Here is a 21,986-nt window from a genome sequence, read left to right as displayed (position 1 = left end):
GGTGCTCTATTGGATTGAGATCTGGTGACTGTGGAGGCCATTGGAGTACAGTGACCTCATTGTCATGTTCAAGCAACAATAGTCATGTAGGCCGTGGTGTTTTACCACTTGCTTTCAGGGCACTTTCACCCCCTTCCTGCCTAGGCCATTTTTCAGCTTTCAGCACTGTCACATTTTGAATGACAATTGCATGGCCATGCAACACTGTACCCAAACAAAATTTTATTATCTTTTTTTTAACACAAATAGAGCTTTCTTTTGGTGGTATTTAATCACTGCTGGGTTTTTTATTTTTTCCCCCAAAAAAAAAAAAAGACTGAAAGTTTTGAAAAATAAAATTTTGTCAGTAAATTTTGTAAATAAGTAATTTTTCTCCTTCACTAAAGTGCGCTGATGAGGCTGGATTGATGGGCAATGATGAGGCAGCACTCATGGGCACTGATTAGGTGGCACTGATGTGGAGGCACTAATATGCCACACTGATGAGCACTGATAGTCGGCACTGGTGGGTGGCACTGGTTGGCACTGATGGGTACTGATAGACGGCACTTGTGGGCACTGATATGTGGCGTGGATAGGTGGCACTGATGGGCATTGAGGGGCAGCACCGATCAGCAGGCACTGATGGGCACTGAAAAGCAGCAGTGACTGGCATCACTAATGGTCACTGATTGGTGTCACTGATGGGTACTGATTGGTGTCACTGATGGGCACTGATTGGTGGCACTGGGTGCTTTACTGTCTTTACAGAGATCTGGGGTGTCCCAGTGGGTGTGCAAGAGCAGCCATTCTGGGTGCCGTCAGAGAGAGAGAGAGAGAACTGTGTCAGTAGGGCAGTGAATTGTGTCAGTAGGGCATAGGATAGTGTCAGTAGGGCAGTGGATGGTGTGAGTAGATTTTTATTTTGTACAATTATATTTGTTTATTATTTTTTACTGTATTATTTGTTTAATATTTGTAACCATATTATTATTATTATTATTATTTTACAATTTTTGTAGGAACTCTGTTGGAGGGGCTTTGCTGAAATATAAGGGGTCCAGACAGACCCCTGATGTCTCACTTTTGAGACAGAGAAAGGGACTGAGGACAGAGATTTTCCAGTCCCTTTCTCTGCAAACTCAGCTGCACTGAACAGTGGATTAATGGGAAGTGCTTGTGCTGAGCGCTTTCCTGTTCATTCACAACCCGAAGCATAGTAAACACAATTATGAATGAACACAGTGTGTGATTCCCCTGTGTGTCTGCAGCAGCTGGCAGGAGAGGAGGGAGCACAGCAGGGCATAAGGGGGGGGGGGGGTCTGTGCAGCATGGGGGGTATCTGCACCACACCGGGTGCTTAGGGTGTGCCCAGACACATCTGTCACACCCCGTGTGCATGCCTAAGGTGCAGAACACATGGCAGCAGCTAAAATGTATCTTGTACTGGTCTGACCTCTGCAAAGTTTATCTTGTTTGCTTGCCACTGGCCTCTGCATTTTATTTAAGTGCTTTACTCCTTGCACTGTTTATAAGACTAAACACTGGTCACCATGATTAGAGATGAGTGTGAATTTAGTTAAACTGAAATTCTCTTCAAAATTAGAGATCTGTTTATTATACAATTGAATAACACAGAAGTCAATTCACAAACATTTTGCTTATGCCTAGTCATGATGTATATGGGGTCACTTGGGACCTATGGCAATAATGAAACCATCTCTTACATACGGTATACAAGTCATTAATTGTTTATAAGATTGTGATTGTGAATCTCACTCCTGTCATCGCTGCTACACCTAAATGGGAAGCACAATTCTAACACACGTGCATTTTATCTTTATTTTAGGGTGCTACAGCCCTGCATCCGGGAGCTTTAACCATATCTCCTCTGCAAGGTAAGCAAATAATATGATCCAGCATGTCCAGCACCCAGCATGGTTTGTTTTTTTCAGATTCATTTCCATTAAATTTGAACTCCAGACAAAAAATCGATTACACATCTGAAATATAAATGCATACGTTATTTACTTGCTAATGGAGTTTAAATATCTGCAGCCATTTTTATAAAACCAGAAACCCCTACAAGACAGCAAAGTGCAGGGTGGTGACCTTACTGGTCTCTATTGCAGCTAGGCCCCATTTACACACCTGTGAATTTTAAGTGCAGCGTGTTAAAAAAAATCCCCTTTGCTGCATCTTTTATACACTTTCATCAAAACAAAACAGGTTATATATAGTGCAATGGTAACACATGTACTGTAAATGGACCTAAATCTTAATACTCCTTAAGGCTGGATTTACACCTATGCATTATTTGTGCTTTTTGCATTTTGCAGATTTGCACTACTGTCCATTTATCATGGTTTCCTATGGAACACGATCTGTAGTAAAAATCTGCAAAATGCAAAAAGCACTAAAACTGCATAAGTGTGAATCCAGCCTAAGTGCCATGCACAGGTATGAACCTGGCCTTAAAGTATAATAAAAGGCAAAACTTTTTTTCTAGTATTGGTGACAAGAACACAGATCCTATTGCTCTCTGTTTCCCTTTTAAAGAGGAAGTAAACTTCCTCTGCAGACAATTACCTATAGGTATAATGTATAGCAAGGCTTACCTATAGGTAGTGTAAATATCTCCTAAACTTGCACCATTTAGGAGATATTTCCATTACATGCAGCCAGTGACATCACTGGCATATGCGCTCTGAAGGAACGCCCACGGGTACCGTTCCTTCTGAGCCTTGTGCTGTGAACAGCAGCTCCCATGTGTGTGCCCAGAAGAAACTCCAGAAAAGATGTCAACCACCTTAGTGGAGTGAGGGCAGCGCTGGAAGGCTTTGTTCTATGGTAAGTATTTCATAATGAGCTAGTATGCAATGCATACTAGCTCATTATGCCTTTGTCTTGCAGGTATTTGTTTTTTTGTTTTTTGACCACTTCAGCCCCAGAAGAATTTACCCCCTTCCTGGCCAGAGCACTTTTTGCGTTACGGCACTGCGTCACTTTAACTGACAAAAGCGGTCGTGCGACATTGCACCCAAACAAAATTGACATCCTTTTTTTCCCACAAATAGAGCTTTCTTTTGGTGGTATTTTATCACATCTGCGTTTTTATTTTTTGCGCTATAAACAAAAACGTTTTTTTTTACTTTTTGCTATAATAAATATCTCCTAGGGCAGTGATGGCAAACCTTGGCACCCCAGATGTTTTGAAACTACATTTCCCATAATGCTCATGCACTCTGCAATGTTGTTGAGCATCATGGGAAATGTAGCTCCAACACATCTGGAGTGCCAAGGTTTGAGGTTTGCCATCACTGGCATAGGGTCTGTATTGATTTTCTACAATCCCTGGAAAAAGTATGGAATCACCACTCTTGGAAAATGTCAATTGTTTAATTGTGTAGAAAAAGAATAATCACAGACATGCCTCAAAAATATTTTCATTTAACATTCCAACCTTCTGGCTTTAAGAAACATTTTAAAAATGAAAAAAAAAAACTGTAGTCAATTGCAACTGTTTTTGCAGATCAAGAAGAGGAAAAAATATGGAATCACTAAATTCTGAGCAAAATATTATGAAATGACCATATCCTTTGCAGTTCTAAAACAAACATCTGCATCAGCTTACATCTGCTAATTAGTCTGCAATTAAAAAAAGAGTGCTTGTACACCTTAATGAAAATGGTCTATGGCAAGGCTCCAACCTGCAAAGCTGGTCTGGCAATTGCAATAAAAGAAAGTTGGAGCCGGATTGATGATGATACTGTTTGTCGATAGTTAAATCCATGCCTCAGAGAATTCGAGCTGTTATTTAAAAGCCAGAGGTAGTGCAACAAAGTACTAGTGGTGTACTGTAGTGTTTTTGTCATGATTCCGTAATATTTTCTTTAGAATTTAGTTATTCCATATTTGATCTGCAAAAACAGTTGCAATTAACTACAGTTCTCTTTTTCTTTTTTCTTTTTGAAGTGGCATGTCTGTGATTCATTTATTTCTACACAATTAAACAATTGAATTAACATTTTCCAAGAGTGGGGATTCCATCCTTTTCGCCAGGGGTTGTATGTTCTGTTGGTTAAAGAGTAAGTAAACCTTGATGAGTTTACTTCCTCTTTCATTCCCTGCAAAGGTAAAGCATAATGGACTACCATGCATCGCATAGTAGTCCATTATGTGTCACTTACCTGACACAGCAGCCAGCGAAGTCACCGCTGCCCCCTGTAGTCCGGAGCATCCATCTTCTCGGTGGGGATCGCTGCTCCGCCGCTGTCATTCGATGAAGCCGCGATGACGTCACTCCCGCGCATGCGCATGGGAGCTGCCACTCGCAGCATATCGCCGTTGACAGCGGCGCGCTCAGTGCACCTGCACGCCGCTGTTTACGGCGCATGCGCCGTAGACAGCGGTGCCTGTGTTTTGGCAAATATCTCCTAAACCGTGTAGATTTAGGGGATATTTCTTGGACCTACAGGTAAGCCTTAATCTAGGCTTACCTGTAGGTCAAAGTGGTTTGTAAGGGTTTACAACCACTTTAAATGTATGGGTTATCCCATAACACAGGACATGATAATACATGACCAAGTTATACCATTCTGTCTTCCCTCGTCTTTATTTTTTTTTCTTATTATTTTTATGAAGTTTCTAGCAGTTTATCTTATGTTACTACTACTGGTCTTGTTACTGCTTCTACTGCTGCTATTGTTGGCTGCTTCTACTAATTCCTTGTATTATTACTAGCATTAATAGTGGTATTAGTATAATCATCATCTGAAAGGGTCAGGAATGACGTATTCTTTCTCGCTCTTTCTTTACTTTTTTCCAGAACTATAAAGTAATTTATAAATCCATATTAATAGGCTTTTCAGCCCCGCTGTTCTTAAAATATAATATATGAGTATTAACATACACATTTATAAGAAGTATGGATTACGCAGGCGTTTCTTGGTATCAACCATATCTATCATCACATTAGTTTCCACCAAAACCAGTAATGCTCAAGGCTTAATTCTTATCTTGTGGTCAATATCAGTCATCTGTCTCAGCCAGGTTAGCTAGAGTTTTGAATAGACTTTGTTAATCGGTGCTATTTTTGGTGAAATATAATTAACAATGTTTATTGCTGTTTGTATTTTATGTTCTGGTTGCAGGTTCTTCCTCTGCATCAACATCGACAGGAGCCTCTAAACCACACAAAATCCCTCCTATGTTAGTTCTTTCTGGTAAGTATAGTGAGAACTTGATTTTCTATCTACTTTCTAAGATCATAACTTATCATCTTCCTTTGGTTTCCTTATTTCAGTTTTTTAATTAAGCTGTAAAAAATGTAAAAAGATAATTGTTGATTAATTGCTGTAAAAAAGTCATTATTTTGAACAGTGGATTTCTTCGGGCAACAGTCAACGGTAGATTAAAGAGATATTATAGGCTGATTTTTTTTTCTCCAAAAAGATAACAAACGTCATACTTAACTGCTCTGTGCAGTGATTTTGCACAGAGCAGCCCCGATCCTCCTCTTCTTGGGTCCCCACCCTGGAACTCCTGCCCCCCCCTCCTGCTAATTGCTCCCACAGCAAACAACATGCACCTGAGCAAGCTCTCTCCTGAGCCACTGCTCTGAGTGTCCATTCAAACAGATCTTCGGCTCAGCCCAGCCCCCTTTCTCTCCTCATTGGCTCACTGGTTGTGATTAACAGCAGCAAGAGGCAATGGCTCAAGTTGCTGTATCAGCCAATGAGCATGGACAATCCCTGGAGAGCCGAACTCTCATGCACATTGCTGGATCGAGATGGGGCTCGGGTAAGTATTAGAGGGGCTGCTGCACAGAGAATTTTTTTTATCTTCATGCATAGAATGATTTTTTAACAATAGGTGTTACTGTAGATAAAAAGTTCACATTTTATTCTAATTTGTTTTCATTTTTCAGTACAATTACATTTCTATTAACAAGCATAGCAAAGTTATTTACAAATTAAATATATATATACACACATATATCTATATATATATACACACACACACACACACATATATATATATATATATATATATATATATATATATATATATATATATATATATATATATATATATATATATATATATATATATATATATATATATATATGTATATATATATATATATATATATATGTGTATGTATGTGTGTGTGTATATATATATATATATATATATGATTTGTAAATAACTTTGCTATACTTGTCAATAAAAATGTAGTTGTTAATTTTTTTTTGGGTGACACATTTAAAATAAAACTAAAAAAAAAAAAAATATATATATATATATATATATATATATATATATATATATATATATATATATATATATATATATATATATATATACTGTATATATATATATATATATATATTTTTTTTTTTTTTTTGTGTTATGGTCAATGTGTCACCCAAAAAAATTAGGGGAACAAAACAAACTGAGAAGAAAAAAATTTAATTTGAAAGTTCCCCCCTTAAATTAGAGTCACCATCACAGCCCCCCCCCTTACATCAGAGGGCTGGATACAATCTTGCAGCGGGCCTGCAGCCATACTTTGGAGACACCTGCCTTGACTTAAATGTAGGAAGAAATGTGTTTATCGTGAAGAAATAGACACTTGAAGATTGCACAAAAGTAAGCTCTATGAACCAAGATTAATGTATACTTGGCACTTTCAACTTCATGGAGTTTTGTGTATATAACATGCACCGTTCCAGTTACCTAAGATCTGTAGATTATACTAGGACTGTAAATAACACCTTGCTGCACCCTTACAGGTTGGCTAAGGCAGAAGGTGTTGTGGAGAGGCAAGATGGAAATGGAAATCGTTTTTTTCCATTGAGAAGCACAAAAAGCAAATCTGATGTGAAATCAGAACTCACTTTACAAAAGTCATATCCCTAAAAATAACTATTCTGTAGAGGTTATGGCTCTCTTTTTTTGCCATCTATGCCCTAACATATACAGTGCCTTGAAAAAGTATTCATACCCCTTGAAATGTTCCACATTTTGTCATGTTACTAAAAACGTAAATGTATTTTAATGGGATTTTCAGTGATAAGCCAACACAAAGTGGCACATATTTGTAAAGTGGAAGGAAATTATAAATGGTTTTCAATTCTTTTTTTCAAATAAATATCTGAAAAGTGTGGCGTGCATTTGTATTCAGCCCCCTTTACTCCGATACCCCTATCTAAAATCTAGTGGAACCAATTGCCTTCAGAAGTCACTTAATTAATAAGTAGTCCACCTGTGTGTAATTTGATCTCAGTATAAATACAGTTGTTCCGTGAAGCCCTCGAAGGTTTGTTAGAGATCATTAGTGAACAAACAGCATCATGAAGGCCAAGGAACACACCAGACAGGTCAGAGATAAAGTTGTGGAGAAGTTTAAAGCAGGGTTAGCTTATAAAAAAAACATCCCAAGCTTTGAACATCTCACGGAGCTCTGTTCAATCCATCATCCGAAAATTAAAAGAGTATGGCACAACTACAAACCTACCAAGACATGGGCATCCATCTAAACTGATGGGCCAGGCAAGGAGACCATTAATCAAAGAAGCAGCCAAGAGGTCCATGGTAACTCTGGAGAAGCTGCAGAGATCCACAGCTCAGGTGGGAGAATCTGTCCACAGGACAACTATTAGTCGTGTTCTCCACAAATCTGGCATTTATGGAAGAATGACAAAAAAAAGCCATTGTTGAAAGAAAGTCATAAAAAGTTCAGTTTGCCGTTTGCAAGAAGCCATTTGGGGAACACAGCAAACGTGGAAGAAGGTGCTCTGGTCAGATGAGACCAAAATTTTACTTTTTGGCCTTAAAGCAAAACACTATGTGTGGCGAAAAACTTACACTGCACATCACCCTGAACACACCATCCCCACTGTGAAATATGGTGGTGGCAGCATCAGGTTGTGAGGATGCTTTTCTTCAGCAGGGACAGGGAAGCTGGTCAAAGTTGATGGGAACATGGATGGAGCCAAATACAGGGCAATCTTTGAAGAAAACCTGTTAGAGTCTGCAAAAGACTTGAGACTGGGGCGGAGGTTCACCTTCTAGCAGGACAACGACCCTAAACATACAGCCAGAGCTACAATGGAATGGCACACCTCCAGCTCTGCAGCCCTGCAGCTCTCATTGTCCCTCTTATAACTCACCCCCCCTCCCTTCCTGGCAAACTGAGAGAGAGAGCTGTGCATAGTAAGCCTAGGCTTTTTACCAGACAAAAAACAGGAAGTGGGCTGTATGAGGTATTTACTGGCAGAAAAAAATGTTTTAATATCCAAAGTTAAAACAACAAGGGCAGAAGATTTATTAGATGGAAAGATGAACAAAATGACCAAAGTTCCGTTTTAACTTGTTTATAAAATTACATCATTTTATGTAGGAAAATTGTAAGCTGCCATTGCACGGGTCAGAGGTTATCTGACTTCTGAAAATTGCCACCCTGTAATATTCCCGACCCAAGCCCTATTAGTTGAGAAGGCTTTATAGTTTTAGTCAGGGCTACATTTAGTGGTATCTTGGTATATTCAAACCTACAATTTGCAGCAACTTCTAATGAATCAGATTTTCTGCTGATTGTTTTAGTCAGATTTACCAGTAATATGAGGTCAAACCTTAGGAGTTTCCATTTTTAAGCAATCAAGCATGCCCTTGCACTACATGGTTTTGGTAAATCTGAAGACAAAAATCAGCAGAAAATCTGATAGTATGTATGGGGCTTTACAGCTTACATTTCACAAAAAATGTGTCGGGCTCAGACAAATAGGGTAACATTTGCATAAGCTTAAATATAACTAGTTCTCTTTAAAGTGACCCTGTCACCAAAGTCATTTGTACTTATAGAACACCATGTAAACTATACTTGCCTTTCTGACAGCCCATGTGTTGAACGTTGCTGCTTCGGTTCTTTCTGGCTGCAGCAGGTGATACTTTTGGGTGGTTCCAATACATTTTACCCCTGCAGCATGCTGAGATTCTTTTCCAGGGTGTTTTTTGTGTAAAAGTGACCCTGTAAAAGTGACCCTGTGGTGACAGGATCATTTTAAAACCCAATTCTAAGTTAACATAAAATAACTAAGCCCTTTTCATTTTGCTTCCTGCACACGTAGGGTATTTTCCCCCTCTACTAAAATTCTTCTTCCAAGCTTCCAAGACATGACACCAGCACTGCCAGACTGATAACTTGCCTTTCTGTGGTCCAGAGGACTACAGAGGGTGGAGCCATGACTGCCTGCGCACTAAAGTCTGGGTTGAATGGTGCTGTGGGTCATTCAACCTGGAAGTGAGGCAGCAGCTATTTGGCTCAGCAGACATTCTGCAGGTAACATTGCCAGGAAGAAGGTGACCACGCTACAACTTTTTTTTTAACAGGGGTTAAGGATATTAAAACAAATTTTAGCTGGAGTTTGACCTCTAAAACTATATGTAAAACCATTTTTTTTTTTTTTTTTTGTATTTCAAAGATATATAGGAAGAAAATCAGGTCAAACTGACATCAAGTAAATACAAGCTTCAGTTAATAGATACATTACATACTTCATAGCTCAGGCTTTATGATTCATAACATTAAATAATACATTTTATACAAGGAAATATAATAGTATTTAGAGCAGAATAACTATTTAAAAATAGTAGGCAATGGTCGAGTAAGTTGAAAATAAAGTAGTTCAATACGTTTCTAGAAATGTATATTAGTCTAGCCCCGCATAATTAGCAGTAACTTAGAGTAGGACATGACAAGTAATGAGTATAAAAAAAAAGGGAAGGGGGGGCTAGGAAACCAAACAAATTGAAAGATTGAAAGACTTTTTTCTTATTAAAGACTTTTTGCATCTAAAACGAAATACATGCAAATTCTTCCGAAGTGTAAGGAGAATTACCAAGGGGTAATTCTTCCCAAGTGTAAGGAGCATTCTTCCCCCTGACCATCATAATAATGTACCATGAATTTTAGATATAGTCATTTTTTTTTATCAGGGATTCCCTCAGACGGGAAAGTTATTTCAAGGGTTCCTCTGTGTTGAAAAGGTTGAGACGGGCTATTTTAGAGCTATACGGGAGTTCATTCCACTCCCACAGTATTTATTTGAATTGCTTCTCTACTCAATTCATAGGGATTACATAGAGAGTTCTGATTTACCAGTGAAGTTGAGGGCCATTGATAGGCAACTTATGGTTGTGCATTGGAAGAGACCACTGAAGACAAAGATGTATGTATGATCTTAGTATTTTGAAAGGATTGTATCAGGGGAAAAAGTATCAAAAACTGCTTCAGGTATAAGGTGTGGGCACCTCGAGCTCAAAAACCTTCCAATTATGGCTGAACATTATGGTTGGTCTAATAGGCAAAGCTTCAGCATTTCCTGATAGTTTTCCTGCCGCTTCTTACCTCCTTTACATTCCTATTAGTTAGTGAGAATGCCTATCATAATGATGGTCTAGCTGGAATGTTTGGGGCCTTGGCCTGATGGCAAGCTGCGACACTACCCAGAATTGCTGAAACTTTGCTTATGGCCCAAGAATGGCCTGAGATTCAGTCGTGACAGGAAGTCTCAGTACTTTATACCTGCCATAGTTAGCCCCAACACTACACATTGAAAGAGTCTCTTGAAAGTCATATTATTTATCTAGGCAAGAGAGGGTTATAGTATATGGTTCTGGTAAATTATTCTAGGTGTACCTGTATTTAGAGTTCATTTTTTTTTTCATTGCCCAGAAAAGGCTATATCATATTGGTACTGGTAATTTATTTTATCTTCAAATAATTTTAACAAACTATTTTACTGTAAGTGAACTTGTAGAAGCTGTGGAATTTTGCGCTGATATAAACACTGGATGAAACAACAGATACGTTCTGGTGTAGTAGAGTAGAGGGAAGCAAAAAAAAAAAAAAACAGGCAAGCTACTTTAAAAACTGGGACATATTCATAACTGTAGCATCTGACGTCTACTCCACACACTGTAAGATGATGACCATGGGCAATATTCAAAGGTAGCTGGTAGGTATCTTATCCAGATTTATCCAACAAATATTTTTTAATTTTAAGACATAATAAAAAAAAGACTTTTGTTTTATGACAGATTACGCATTTCAAATGGTATCATGATGGCATAACCTGGTTTATAACTTGTCTAGGCACAGACAACAGTGATATATTTAAGTCGATATATTTTTTTTTCAGCAGCCTGTGCTGCAATGTTTCTCTTGGCTAACATTCACAGATCTGAGCTGCAATAAAATGCCATGAGCATGAATTAATCAGAATATATCTGCTTCATCTGGTCAGCAGGGGCAGCAGGTTATCCAGCCGAGCCACTGGTTTCTGACCGACCTCGCAGTGAGACAGCAACATATGTAAATATCCCTATCAGCCCTACATCAAAGAAACAGCTCCATTACATGGCATTAGAACTTCAGGATCCTAGTACAGGAATACGAGGTAACATCCATTGCTCTCATCCAAGCAGATATTTCACTCATCACCATGACAATGACTGATTGTTAACCTACTTCATCATTAGTGTCTTAAAGAAGCATGGGGAAGACTAACATTTTACTTGTTTATTTAGCTCCAGCCCACTGTGCTGTGGCTAATGCCTTCTGTGCAGTTGGCAGTGACTTGTTCTGTGGACACATTGCAAAGCCTTACAAAAACTTTCACACCCACCCAGCAATAAAAATAGAAATAGAAATTTTAGCCCCCCTGTCAGGTTTATATTGCTGCTTATGTCCCTGCTATGTAGATTCAGACTTTTTATTTGGCCTGATGACCACTGTAATGAGTAATGGAGAATCCAAAATCTGTGGTCACCTGAGCAAAAGCAAGAAAATATTTTCCAATCTGGACACCTGTTAATTTGACATCTTTTTAAGATGGATTTTCTATTCTCTTTCATGAGATTTTTCCTTCATTTCCTGCACAACACAGCACATCACAGGCAGCAAAAAGATACCTGATAGGGGTCTTAAAGTAGAACTAGAGGCAGCTTTTTTACCCCTTTTGGATTGAGTAAAGGAGGGATATAACCCCTGTAAGGTTTATTTTTGTCCTCTTTGTCCCAATGGGGAGACTTACCTTCACTTCCTGTCCTATAGCCAAAACAGGAAGTGAGAGGAAATCCCTACAAATTGAGGCAATCTCTTGAGAACCCCCAGGTCACCAGAACTAGTATTCCCATTGGAAGATTTCCCCTCTATTACTTTTCTGTAGACTACCAATCACTTTCAATGATAATGATAAACAGGAGAAATAGAGAGGGCAAATCTCCCTAATGGGGCACAGACAGCAATAAAAATTGACAGTTGTTCTAATCTCCCCATTATCTAAAACAAAAACAAAAATGCCGTAAGTTATACTTTAACCCTGTCTCATTCTATTCAAAACGAAAAAGGCTTTGACCTAAGATTCAATACTACACTTCAATAATATTTTCTTCATGAAGATAACTCAAAAGAATTACATTTAATTTTTTTTTTTTTTTTTTGTAGAAAATAGGAAACTGAGCATGCTGCTTTTTTTCTATAAGGATTAGAAAGGCTGTTCAATTTTATTAAACAGAATAAGAATTTCCATCATTCAGATGTGGAGATTCTAGATACATTTTCCTTCAGTGCCGTGCAGCTCTTAGTTGCAACCCACCAGTCAGCATGCAAAAAGTTCATATTACCACTAGTTTTAAAAACTGTCGAACAAAAGTCAAGACCTTAAAATAGCTAGTAGTACATAGTCACATACAACAGGGCTTGTTTGTAATGCTGAAGACTTCACATCTGAGTGGCTGTATCAATTCCAATGGATGTTGGACACATTGCTCAATATTTAAAGCCACATGGCCAACTCAGGTCACCAATCACCATGGTGTCATGAAATGTGTAAAGGCAGATGCTGATTTCCAAGACTTGGCTGGATGTGAAAAAAGTTGTGAAAATACCATGTTCACGGTATATGCACTTCTAGTTATACTGTATCTTTGCTAGATATCTGTCTAGACACATTTTTTTACACTGTCGTGATTAAATTAAGCAGAGTATTTCATATAAGTATAAATGGGATATGTTTCCAACACAAATTTTTACTTGAGGAAGCCACTCTGATGAGTAGTGGAAGAATTTCAAGACTGCAAAACAAATAAAATTTGATGTAACTAACTGCTATTAACTCGATAATCACCTAGATATAGCATCCATGGACATATTTACATTTTTATGTTGTTCAACTCTGCTAAAAAGTAAAGTATTATCATCGTTGCTGAAAGAAAAGTACAACTCCAGTTAATTAAATATGGTACTAATTTTGCACAGATATAGGTAAAATTTACAACTCTGTTTATTAATGTTAACACACAGATGACTTCTAATTTTGTTTAGCGATCCTTTATAAAAGGTCCTGCACTGGAGTAATGAAAGCCAATAAAATAGACAGACCGTGTAGATGGAGAGGTATCTGTTAATCAAATGGTTTGTTATAGTGACCTTGACTTTGAAAGACAGCAGTAAAGTCAGCGGAGATTATGAGCTCCATTTAAAGTCAATTACATGAAGAATAACTGAGCTCATTAAAATAAGATTTACAGGCATACATATTCATAAACCATTCTTTTAACTCAATATATTTGCATAATTTGCCACTATATGAACTTGTTTTAACCATTCTATTGACCTCTGACATTATATACTGGCACACCAGCTTCTCAATTAGACACAGAGCTAGAATTCTCAATATGTTGTGATTACACAATTAAATAAAGTAATTTTATTCAAAACAACTATTTAACAAACACAACATATGAAACATCCTTAAGCCAATTTAAAAAAAACTATGAAAACTACCCTACTTTTGTATTTTTCAAATACTGTTAAAGTGGAGTTCCACCCAAAAAAGAGTACTTCCACTTTAAGTGATGGTGATCCCCTGACATGCCACTTTTGGCATGTATTTTTTTGAGGGGGGGCGGATACCCTCTTTTTAGAGGCATCAAGCTCCCAATTCCTCCTGGGGCTCCCGTGTGCCAGAAGGAAGTTCACCTCTCCCCCCTCCCCCCCTGCAATCTTCTGGGACACGTCACAGGTCCCAGATGATTGCCCGGCCATTCACAGTGCGCAGCGTGGCTCGCACATGCGCAGTGCGTGCCCAGCTGTGAAGCCACAGCCGGGCGGCCACAGTTACAATGGCAGCTCCGCAGAAAGGAGGGGGAGAGGAGCGGGGCTTCATTTGCCTGTATACCTGGACCGCGGGACAGGTGAGCATCCGATTATTAAAAGTCAGCAGCTACACTTTTTGTAGCTGCTGACTTTTAAATGGGGAGAACTCCGCTTTAAGCAAAAGATTTCCACATATACATATATATTTCCGTGGCTACAAATACATATTTTAAACCTGTATTATACATAATTTTGTTACAAAGAAATGATGCCAAAACATAAAGCAAAATGCTTATGAAAAATAATTTATAAATAAAAAATTTATATAGGTTTTTATTTATATAGTTCAAATATATATATATATATATATATATATATATATATATATATATATTCATATATATATATATATATATATATATATATATATATATATATATATATATATATATATATCTTTTAACAATATAAAATGATAAGCTTGCAAAATCCAAACATAATTAAAAAGAGTTCTCTATATTTCCCTAGATAACAATATTTAAAATACATCAATTAACATGCTAAGAAAATAAAAAGAGCAATAATGAAATACAAGGGTAGAACTGAGCAAATTCTCCGTAGACTATTCCTAAAATATTTGTTCAGATTACTTCCATTCATTAAGATTACAAATTATAACATGCATTTTAAAAATAAAAATCATTGCTATTAAACGTTGACTTTTTTAGGTCATAAAAAAACGTTATTTCTTTTATTTAAATATATATAAATATTCATATATATAGAAATGTTTCCAAGTTGGCTTAAAAAAATATTTTATTTACCTTTTATTCAGAGTCCTTAAACTATAATAATCTTTTAAACTCATGGCATTGCTTTACTTATTTTATGCAGCCAATCAAGAATTTGCCTCAACTGAAAAATGGCAGCTGGAATCTGATGCAATGAGAATCACAGATACTTTTCATTTAACAATGAATCATAGAGTGTTCTACTTAACCGCATTTCAAAAACATATTTAGTTAACCCCCTTTCTTTTTTGAATTTAACATCTTCCATTCTTATGACTTTCCACAAGATTTTGGAGTATGTCTATGGGAAATTGTTTCTATTTAGCCAAAAGAACATTTCTGAGATCAGGTACAGTACTGATGTTGGAATATCAGAATAAAGCATCAGCTAACATTGAAAAGTGTTGCAGTGGGTGCAGTTGAAACGCCAATAAACAGAACTCTCATTGCTCACCATTCTTAGAAAAGAATTGGTATATTTATGAGCATTCTGTCTTGCTGTTACCACGTCAGCCACGTTGTTGAAATCTGCCAGACTCATTATCCCAGCTTGGATATTGAGTAGAAAAAGATATGTATGACGTTATAGGTGAGTGTTTCACCACCGGCTCCACTAGAAAATCCCCAGTTGGTGGTCTAGTTTGTTGCACTATGGCAAATCAAACAAAAAAGAAAATGAATCACTGCACTCCAGGCTTCGGCAACATTTCTTCAGTTTCACACTGGATTCAGCTTGTATAAGAGCAGTGTGAACATCAGCCTTTTGCAAAGCTTTTGGCAAGCATCAAGCCACTTTCGCTCTAAGGCTGGATTCACACCTATGCATTTTTAGTGCTTTTTGCATTTTGCAGATTTGAACTACAATCTATTTACCATGTTTTCCTATGGAACACGTTCTATAGTGCAAATCTGCAAAATGCAAAAAGCACAAAAAATGCATAGGTATCAGGCCTATGCCTTTAAATCACCCTTCAGCTCCTGTTTGGAAATGTTATAATGAGATCTTAATGGGAGAGCTGCTGAGAGCCTGAGCAGGCCACTACTGTCCCCTCCACAGTCCAGCTCTCCAGCGAGCACTGGAGGGGCACAGCAGAAAGCAGGTGACTGACAGTCACTGCTCTGTGCCCAGAGTGGACCCAATAACTGAAGTGATCAGGTGGTCTTTGGTTGCTCAGTTCTCAGTGTAAAGCTGGTGGGGGACAGCAATAGTAGTGGATCGTTGCTGCAGCCATCTAGGCGAGTATGAATTTTTAAGTTATTTTTTATTTCCACACTTCTCTTTTAACAAAGCTTGCTGAAAGCACTGCAAATGCTTTGTAAAAGCTTTAATTTTTCATTGGTTGATGAACATGAGCCAGAAGTCGATTGTACACAATTCTCAACCCCTTTGAAAAATGTGTGCAATTATGAGTATCTTTATTTCCAGTAAACTCCTTACTATGAGCCTGGGATTTAATTAAAAGTAAAACCATTTAATCTATGAATCTGTTGTGCATCCCTCAGGCCATTCTGAATACAGCTTATAATAGAAATTTTACCTGACACCAGCCTGTACTACCAGACCTGGACTGTGTTTATAGGCCAAGCTCAAAGCTTCCCTTCAGAGTATTTCATATTTGGTTTTGTAGGGATGCACCGATACCAGTTTTTTAAGACAGAGTACATGTACCGATACTTTTTGGTCCTCATTATGGAGAGATCTGGGGTCTAATAGACCCCATATCTCTCACGTGGCCTCTAATGAAGCTGATCAGACACAGGATCAGTGTGATTGGTTGCTTCACTAGCCACTAACGGCTAAGTAGACAAAGAGCTGAAACAGGAAGTGATGAAATCCTTGTTGCTTCCTGTTTTTGATGTCACACAGTGGGAGGAACAACATCCATTTCTCTCACTCTCTGTCTAGAGCTGGATTCCGCTACTGGGCTCTCCAGTCGCATGGGAGAGCCCGGTAGAGGCCGCGGAGTTGGGAGGGGGATGGGACCCTCTTCTGCCACCTGTAAAAGTAATCCAGCAGCTTGTTAGCTGCCTGGATTACTTTTATCTAGTGCAGGATCGCTGGGGCAAGAGAATGACATCTCGATTATTGCTGCAGCAATGACCTTAAATGTAGCACACCTTTTTTAAAGGGTAAAATATTTTTATTTATATACAATAAACAACAAACAGTAAAACACACAGTTATGCAGTTGGAGCGAACGTCGCTCAATCCTTAACAGAGTACATGTATCTGGCATACAGTCATTGGATACATACTTACATACAAATCAAATCAGGGTTGACTATTTCACATCTGAAACCATTCGGAATTCAGGGGCATCACTTTGTGATACTTAATTAAGAGTTATAGCCTCCGTTAGCATATAAAGGAGCAAGTGATATGATACTGTCAGAGCTGACCCACGAGTCCCAAATCTTTGAATACAATTTTGGACACCCTCTGGCTTCATATGTCAACTTGTATAGTGGTATAGCCTGGTTCACAATAGTAAGCCAGAAATCTATGGTGGGGGAAGATTAGGATTTCCAGTGTATGGTTATTGATTTTTTTTGCATAGAATAATACTATATGTATAAAGGTTTGTACATTCTTAGATAGTCCTTCATCATCAATATACCCCAACAGACATCACAAAGGGCTGCAAATATTTGGTACCTGAGCTATGGAGCTAATGATGGCTGTGACCTCCGACCAGAACTTCCTAATTGGAGTGCACTTCCGCATCAGGTGAAAGAACGTTCCATCAGCCATGCCGCGCTGCAAGCACAGTGCAGAGGATAGTTTGTGTAGTTTATATAGTAAGCATGGCGTAAAATAGGATCTATATAATAGTTTAGTCTGGATCACCTTGTCACGAGAGGAGATGATAGAGGGTGGACCTCCTGCCAGATATCCTCTGTCAACTCGGGTATGTCAGCTTGCCATCTATTTGCCATGCTGCTGAGCCTATTGGTTGTGGAATGCAAGAGAGACCCATAGTATGTAGATATAAGTTTAGTATGAGAAGGATCAGTCAGTAATCGTTCTAGTGGGGTTAGTTGGATGACTATATTGGCCGAACTGCGTTGCAGCCGTGTGACGTATCTGCAAGTATATGAAGTAGGTTGTTCAGGGGAGACCGTATTGCTTGAAAATAAGTACATAATAGTTTTCATCCCTCATTTAGACCAGAATCCCTCATCAGTTCTGTGGAAGAATTCTCGTAAGCTTGGGTACCCCCAGAGTGGGGTGTTTGGGGAGTAAGTATTACATGTGTCTGAACTAAACATTTTAGAGAGCCTAAAGATCCTTAGGGTCATTGCCAGGACACTTGTGCCCTCTCGTCCCCTAAGTGACATACGGTGTACCAAGTTCTGGAGCGATTCATAGGAGGTAAGGGTGGCTGCCTCCAGATCAGTGGCCGCGTTGTTAGCTTCAGGGTAAAAAAAAACAATGTGCATGTGCCAACTGTGAGGCGATATAGTAGGTTTGTAGACAGGGTAAGGCCAATCCTCCCTCCAGAACTGGTAGCTGCAGGGTATTCCTAACAAATCAAACGGCCCCTCCCCTTCATATAAAAGTGGTAAGAATTGAATCTATTTCTTTAAATTTGGCTTTTGTAATATATACTGGCGCATTACTTAGGATATACAGGAAGTGTGGTAGAAAAATTATTTTAAAAATATTTATCCTACCCAGAAGTGTCACACTACAAGTCTGTAGTGTGTTATGCATTCTACTGACCAGGGGTCTAGGTTAATTTTAATATAAGATGAGATTGGGTGTTTGTATCAGGACCCCTAGATATCTAAAGTTGACTATTTGTAATGGGCATGAAGGCGGTAATACTATTGATGTTTCCTGGTCTATTAGGAACAAAAGGACTTATCCCAATTAACCTGAAACCTGGAAAAATTACCAAACCTTTGGATCATATCCAGCAGGGCTGAAAGAGACGATTGGGGGTTGGACAAGTAAATCAACATGTCATCAGCATAAAGGGATACCTTCACCTCCAGTCCTGCAATCATCAGTCCCACAACCTCCCCACTGGACCTTATCAGTGCCGCCAAATGTTCTATCGCCAGTGCGAACAGCAGCAGCAATAGGGGACATCCCTGTCTGGTGCCTCTCTTTATTAGGAAGGGATCAGACACAGATGAGTTTATGCTTAATCTGCCATGGGTTTCAGGTACAGTAATTGTACCCATCTAATAAAGGTATTGCCAAAGCCAAACTTTGCTAAGACTTCTAGGAGATATGGGTATTCAACCGAGTCAAAGGCTTTGTGGGCATCTGAGGCATAAACAGCCCTAGACCCCACGTTATCATGAGTGGTTTGCATATTGGTGAAAAGTCTGCGCACGTTGATGGAGGTGGATCGCCCAGGGATGAACCCAGTCTGGTCTGCTCCAATAATGGAAGTAATGACTGTGTTCAATCATCAGACGAGCACATTGGCTAGAATCCTTATATCTGAGTTAATAAGTCAATATGCATAGTAGGTGATCTTTATATGATTTGGGAATGAGGACAATCAGCGCCTCCAACATAAAGGGTGGTAACTGTCCCGTTTATATACCATAAGCAGGTTATATACCATAAGCAGGTGTGGGATCAGTAAATCTCTAAAGTGCATGTACCACTCTATGGGGAAGCCGTCTAGTCCTGTCGTTTTATTTCTAGCAAAGGACTGTATGGCATCCCCTATTTCCTCAGATGTCAAAGGAGCATCAAGCAGTGAGGCCTGTTGGTCCTGTAGTTTTGGCAGTGATATATTAGACAAGTAATCATCTAGTTCCACTATAGTGTAATGGGCTCTAGTGGCATATAAGGAGGAAGAATGTGACAAATGCTTCCATTATTTCTCTCTCTCTCTTCCACTACTCCCATTGAGTTCACAATGATAGTCAGGTCTGGAGAGATAGGCCAGCAGCCAACAGTTTTTGTTGCCAAACTCAAAGTCTCTGGTTTTGATACAATATTTTTTTCTGGGTGCATTCCAAGAGCACTAGATCTAATTCTCTGGCTCTATGTCTCCAGGCAGCATGTGTCTCAGGGGTAGGAGATGCAGAATAACCAGCCTCCACATTCTCTAAGTCCCCCTTCCACCTCTACCAGTCTGGACTGAGATACCTTACGGGCCAGCCCAATAGCTGCAGCAAAAGAGCCACGAGTGGTGGCCTTAAGGGCATCCCATACCACCGGGATGGAGGTTTGTTAGTTATCCAGTAGGATTTAATTTCAGCCACTCTTTGGTTCACCACGGCCTAGTCAGCCAGCCATAGAGGTCTCAGTTGCCACACTTGATATGATGGGGAGGTGTCCAAGATGAGGTCCACCATCAGAGGGGAGTGGTCGAACACCGCCCTGGGGAGGTATTTAGCCTCAGTCACCAAATTGAGTAGAGCTGATGATACCAGGCAGAGATCAATACGAGTCATTGTGCCTCTGAATGGCATGAGTACTCCCTCCCATCCACATGTTTCCATCTCCAGGCCTCCACTGTGTCAAACTGGGACAGATAGGAACCCAAGGGAGTGGGGGATAATGTGGAGCAACGGAATCTATCCATAGAGTTATCAAGTACTGTGTTATAATCACCAGCTATCAATAGAAGGCCCTCATCGATTGTCAATATTGAGCCCATCACTCACTCAAAGAATTGCTAAGTGAAAGGAGGTGGAGCATATAGGCTGGTTATCATATATGGTCTACCAAGAAGTTCAAACACAATAATTATGAAGCAGCCATTCGGTTCTAGTTTAATGTGTTTGATGGTGATGGGCGTTGACTTGGCTATAAGAATAGAAGTGCCTCGGGCTTACGTGGAGTGGATAACATATGAAATTTTGGCCCTTTTAAGGGCTATGAACCTGGAGCCCTGAAGATGGGTTTCCTGGAGAAGGATCACATGTGGGTTGTGGTGTGCCAAATAATCAAACATTAGTGATTGTTTCACTTTGGAGTTAAGCCCCCGAACATTCCATGAAATTAAGCGTAATCTAGTCATAAATAAACATAAAGCATAATAAAATGCAGCACACCTTGCTGGGTCCAAGAACTGTCTCTCTCTTACAATGTGAGTGATACTGAACAGAGGATAACAGAAGGTAAAGTGAAGGCAATGTCTGATCTCTGATGCCTTCACTTTACCTTCTGTTATCCTCTGTTCAATTTTACTCACATTGAAAGAGAGAGAGACCCAGTGACCAAAACATCCACCTATCACAGTTGTCTCTGTAAAATGTGACAAACGTGTGGTGAAAGCAGTACTCACTTTATCTGCAGGTTGTGGTGTCTGCACCTGCAGTGACACCTATCCTGACAGGCGGCGATGGGGTTTCCTCTCCAACACCTTCCCTTCACAGTCAGCTAACCTAGTCTCTGCCCCCCAGCAGCCATGCAGTAAATTGAATGGGCGGCCAGCCATGGAGAGGCCAGGTGAACGGAGTGAGCTCAAGGAGAAGCCCAGCTACTCCAGCTGCCTTGAACATGAAGGTGGCAGGTGTCACCCAGGTGCAGCCCCACCCCCCCACAGATGCCACTGTCCTCCCCCAAGCTGACATCACCTCCGATATCAATTTTAGCTATCAAAGCATTAGCACGAGTACCGATATTTGTGCAAATGCTTAGTATTGCCACCAATACTGGTATCGCTATCAGTGTAACCCTAGTAGATGGTGGATGAATTCTGAACTACAAGCATGCACCAAGAATGGACCTTAACTCTGTATGGAAGCACAGTGTATATGTGCACAATTTGAATCACAGATGAGAGATGAGTATAAAAGGCCAGGCATAAGGCGGGAGCCACAGCATTTACACAATGTTAAGCCCATTGGCAACTGGTCAGTGTGATGTAGAGTATATTTACTGAGCTGTAATAAGTACATACAGTATATCCATGGGTAAAAGTGTATTAACAATGCAGCTCCTACAAGTTTTCTTCAGCATTTATAAATCCTTTATAATAATAAGTAATGTAGCCATTGTGCATGCAACCAAAGATAAATGTCTGTTTTATGGGAATGTATAATATATGATTGCTCTGTACATTAGCAGAGAA

The 21,986-nt window shown here is 39.2% G+C and overlaps 1 protein-coding gene across 4 annotated transcripts in view; it reads left to right on the top strand.

Annotated features, from left to right (window-relative positions):
* DOK7 (docking protein 7) overlaps positions 1-21,986 on the top strand; it is a 270,829-nt gene that overhangs the window by 234,870 nt on the left and 13,973 nt on the right. For 2 of the 4 annotated variants that reach the window (XM_077477865.1, XM_077477862.1), the window contains exons 8-10: positions 1,829-1,877; positions 5,133-5,204; positions 11,292-11,444. In XM_077477865.1, coding sequence (XP_077333991.1) covers positions 1,829-1,877; positions 5,133-5,204; positions 11,292-11,444 — 274 coding nt within the window. The remainder of the gene's footprint in view (positions 1-1,828; positions 1,878-5,132; positions 5,205-11,291; positions 11,445-21,986) is intronic. The other 2 variants (XM_077477864.1, XM_077477866.1) reach the window with 2 other exon arrangements.

This window comes from Lithobates pipiens, unplaced genomic scaffold, assembly GCF_037356315.1.
Source record: "Lithobates pipiens isolate NorthernLeopardFrog02 unplaced genomic scaffold, aLitPip1_a1.2 Scaffold_13, whole genome shotgun sequence".
Taxonomy (NCBI): Eukaryota; Metazoa; Chordata; class Amphibia; order Anura; family Ranidae; genus Lithobates; species Lithobates pipiens.
This window is presented reverse-complemented; position numbering and strand designations above follow the sequence as displayed.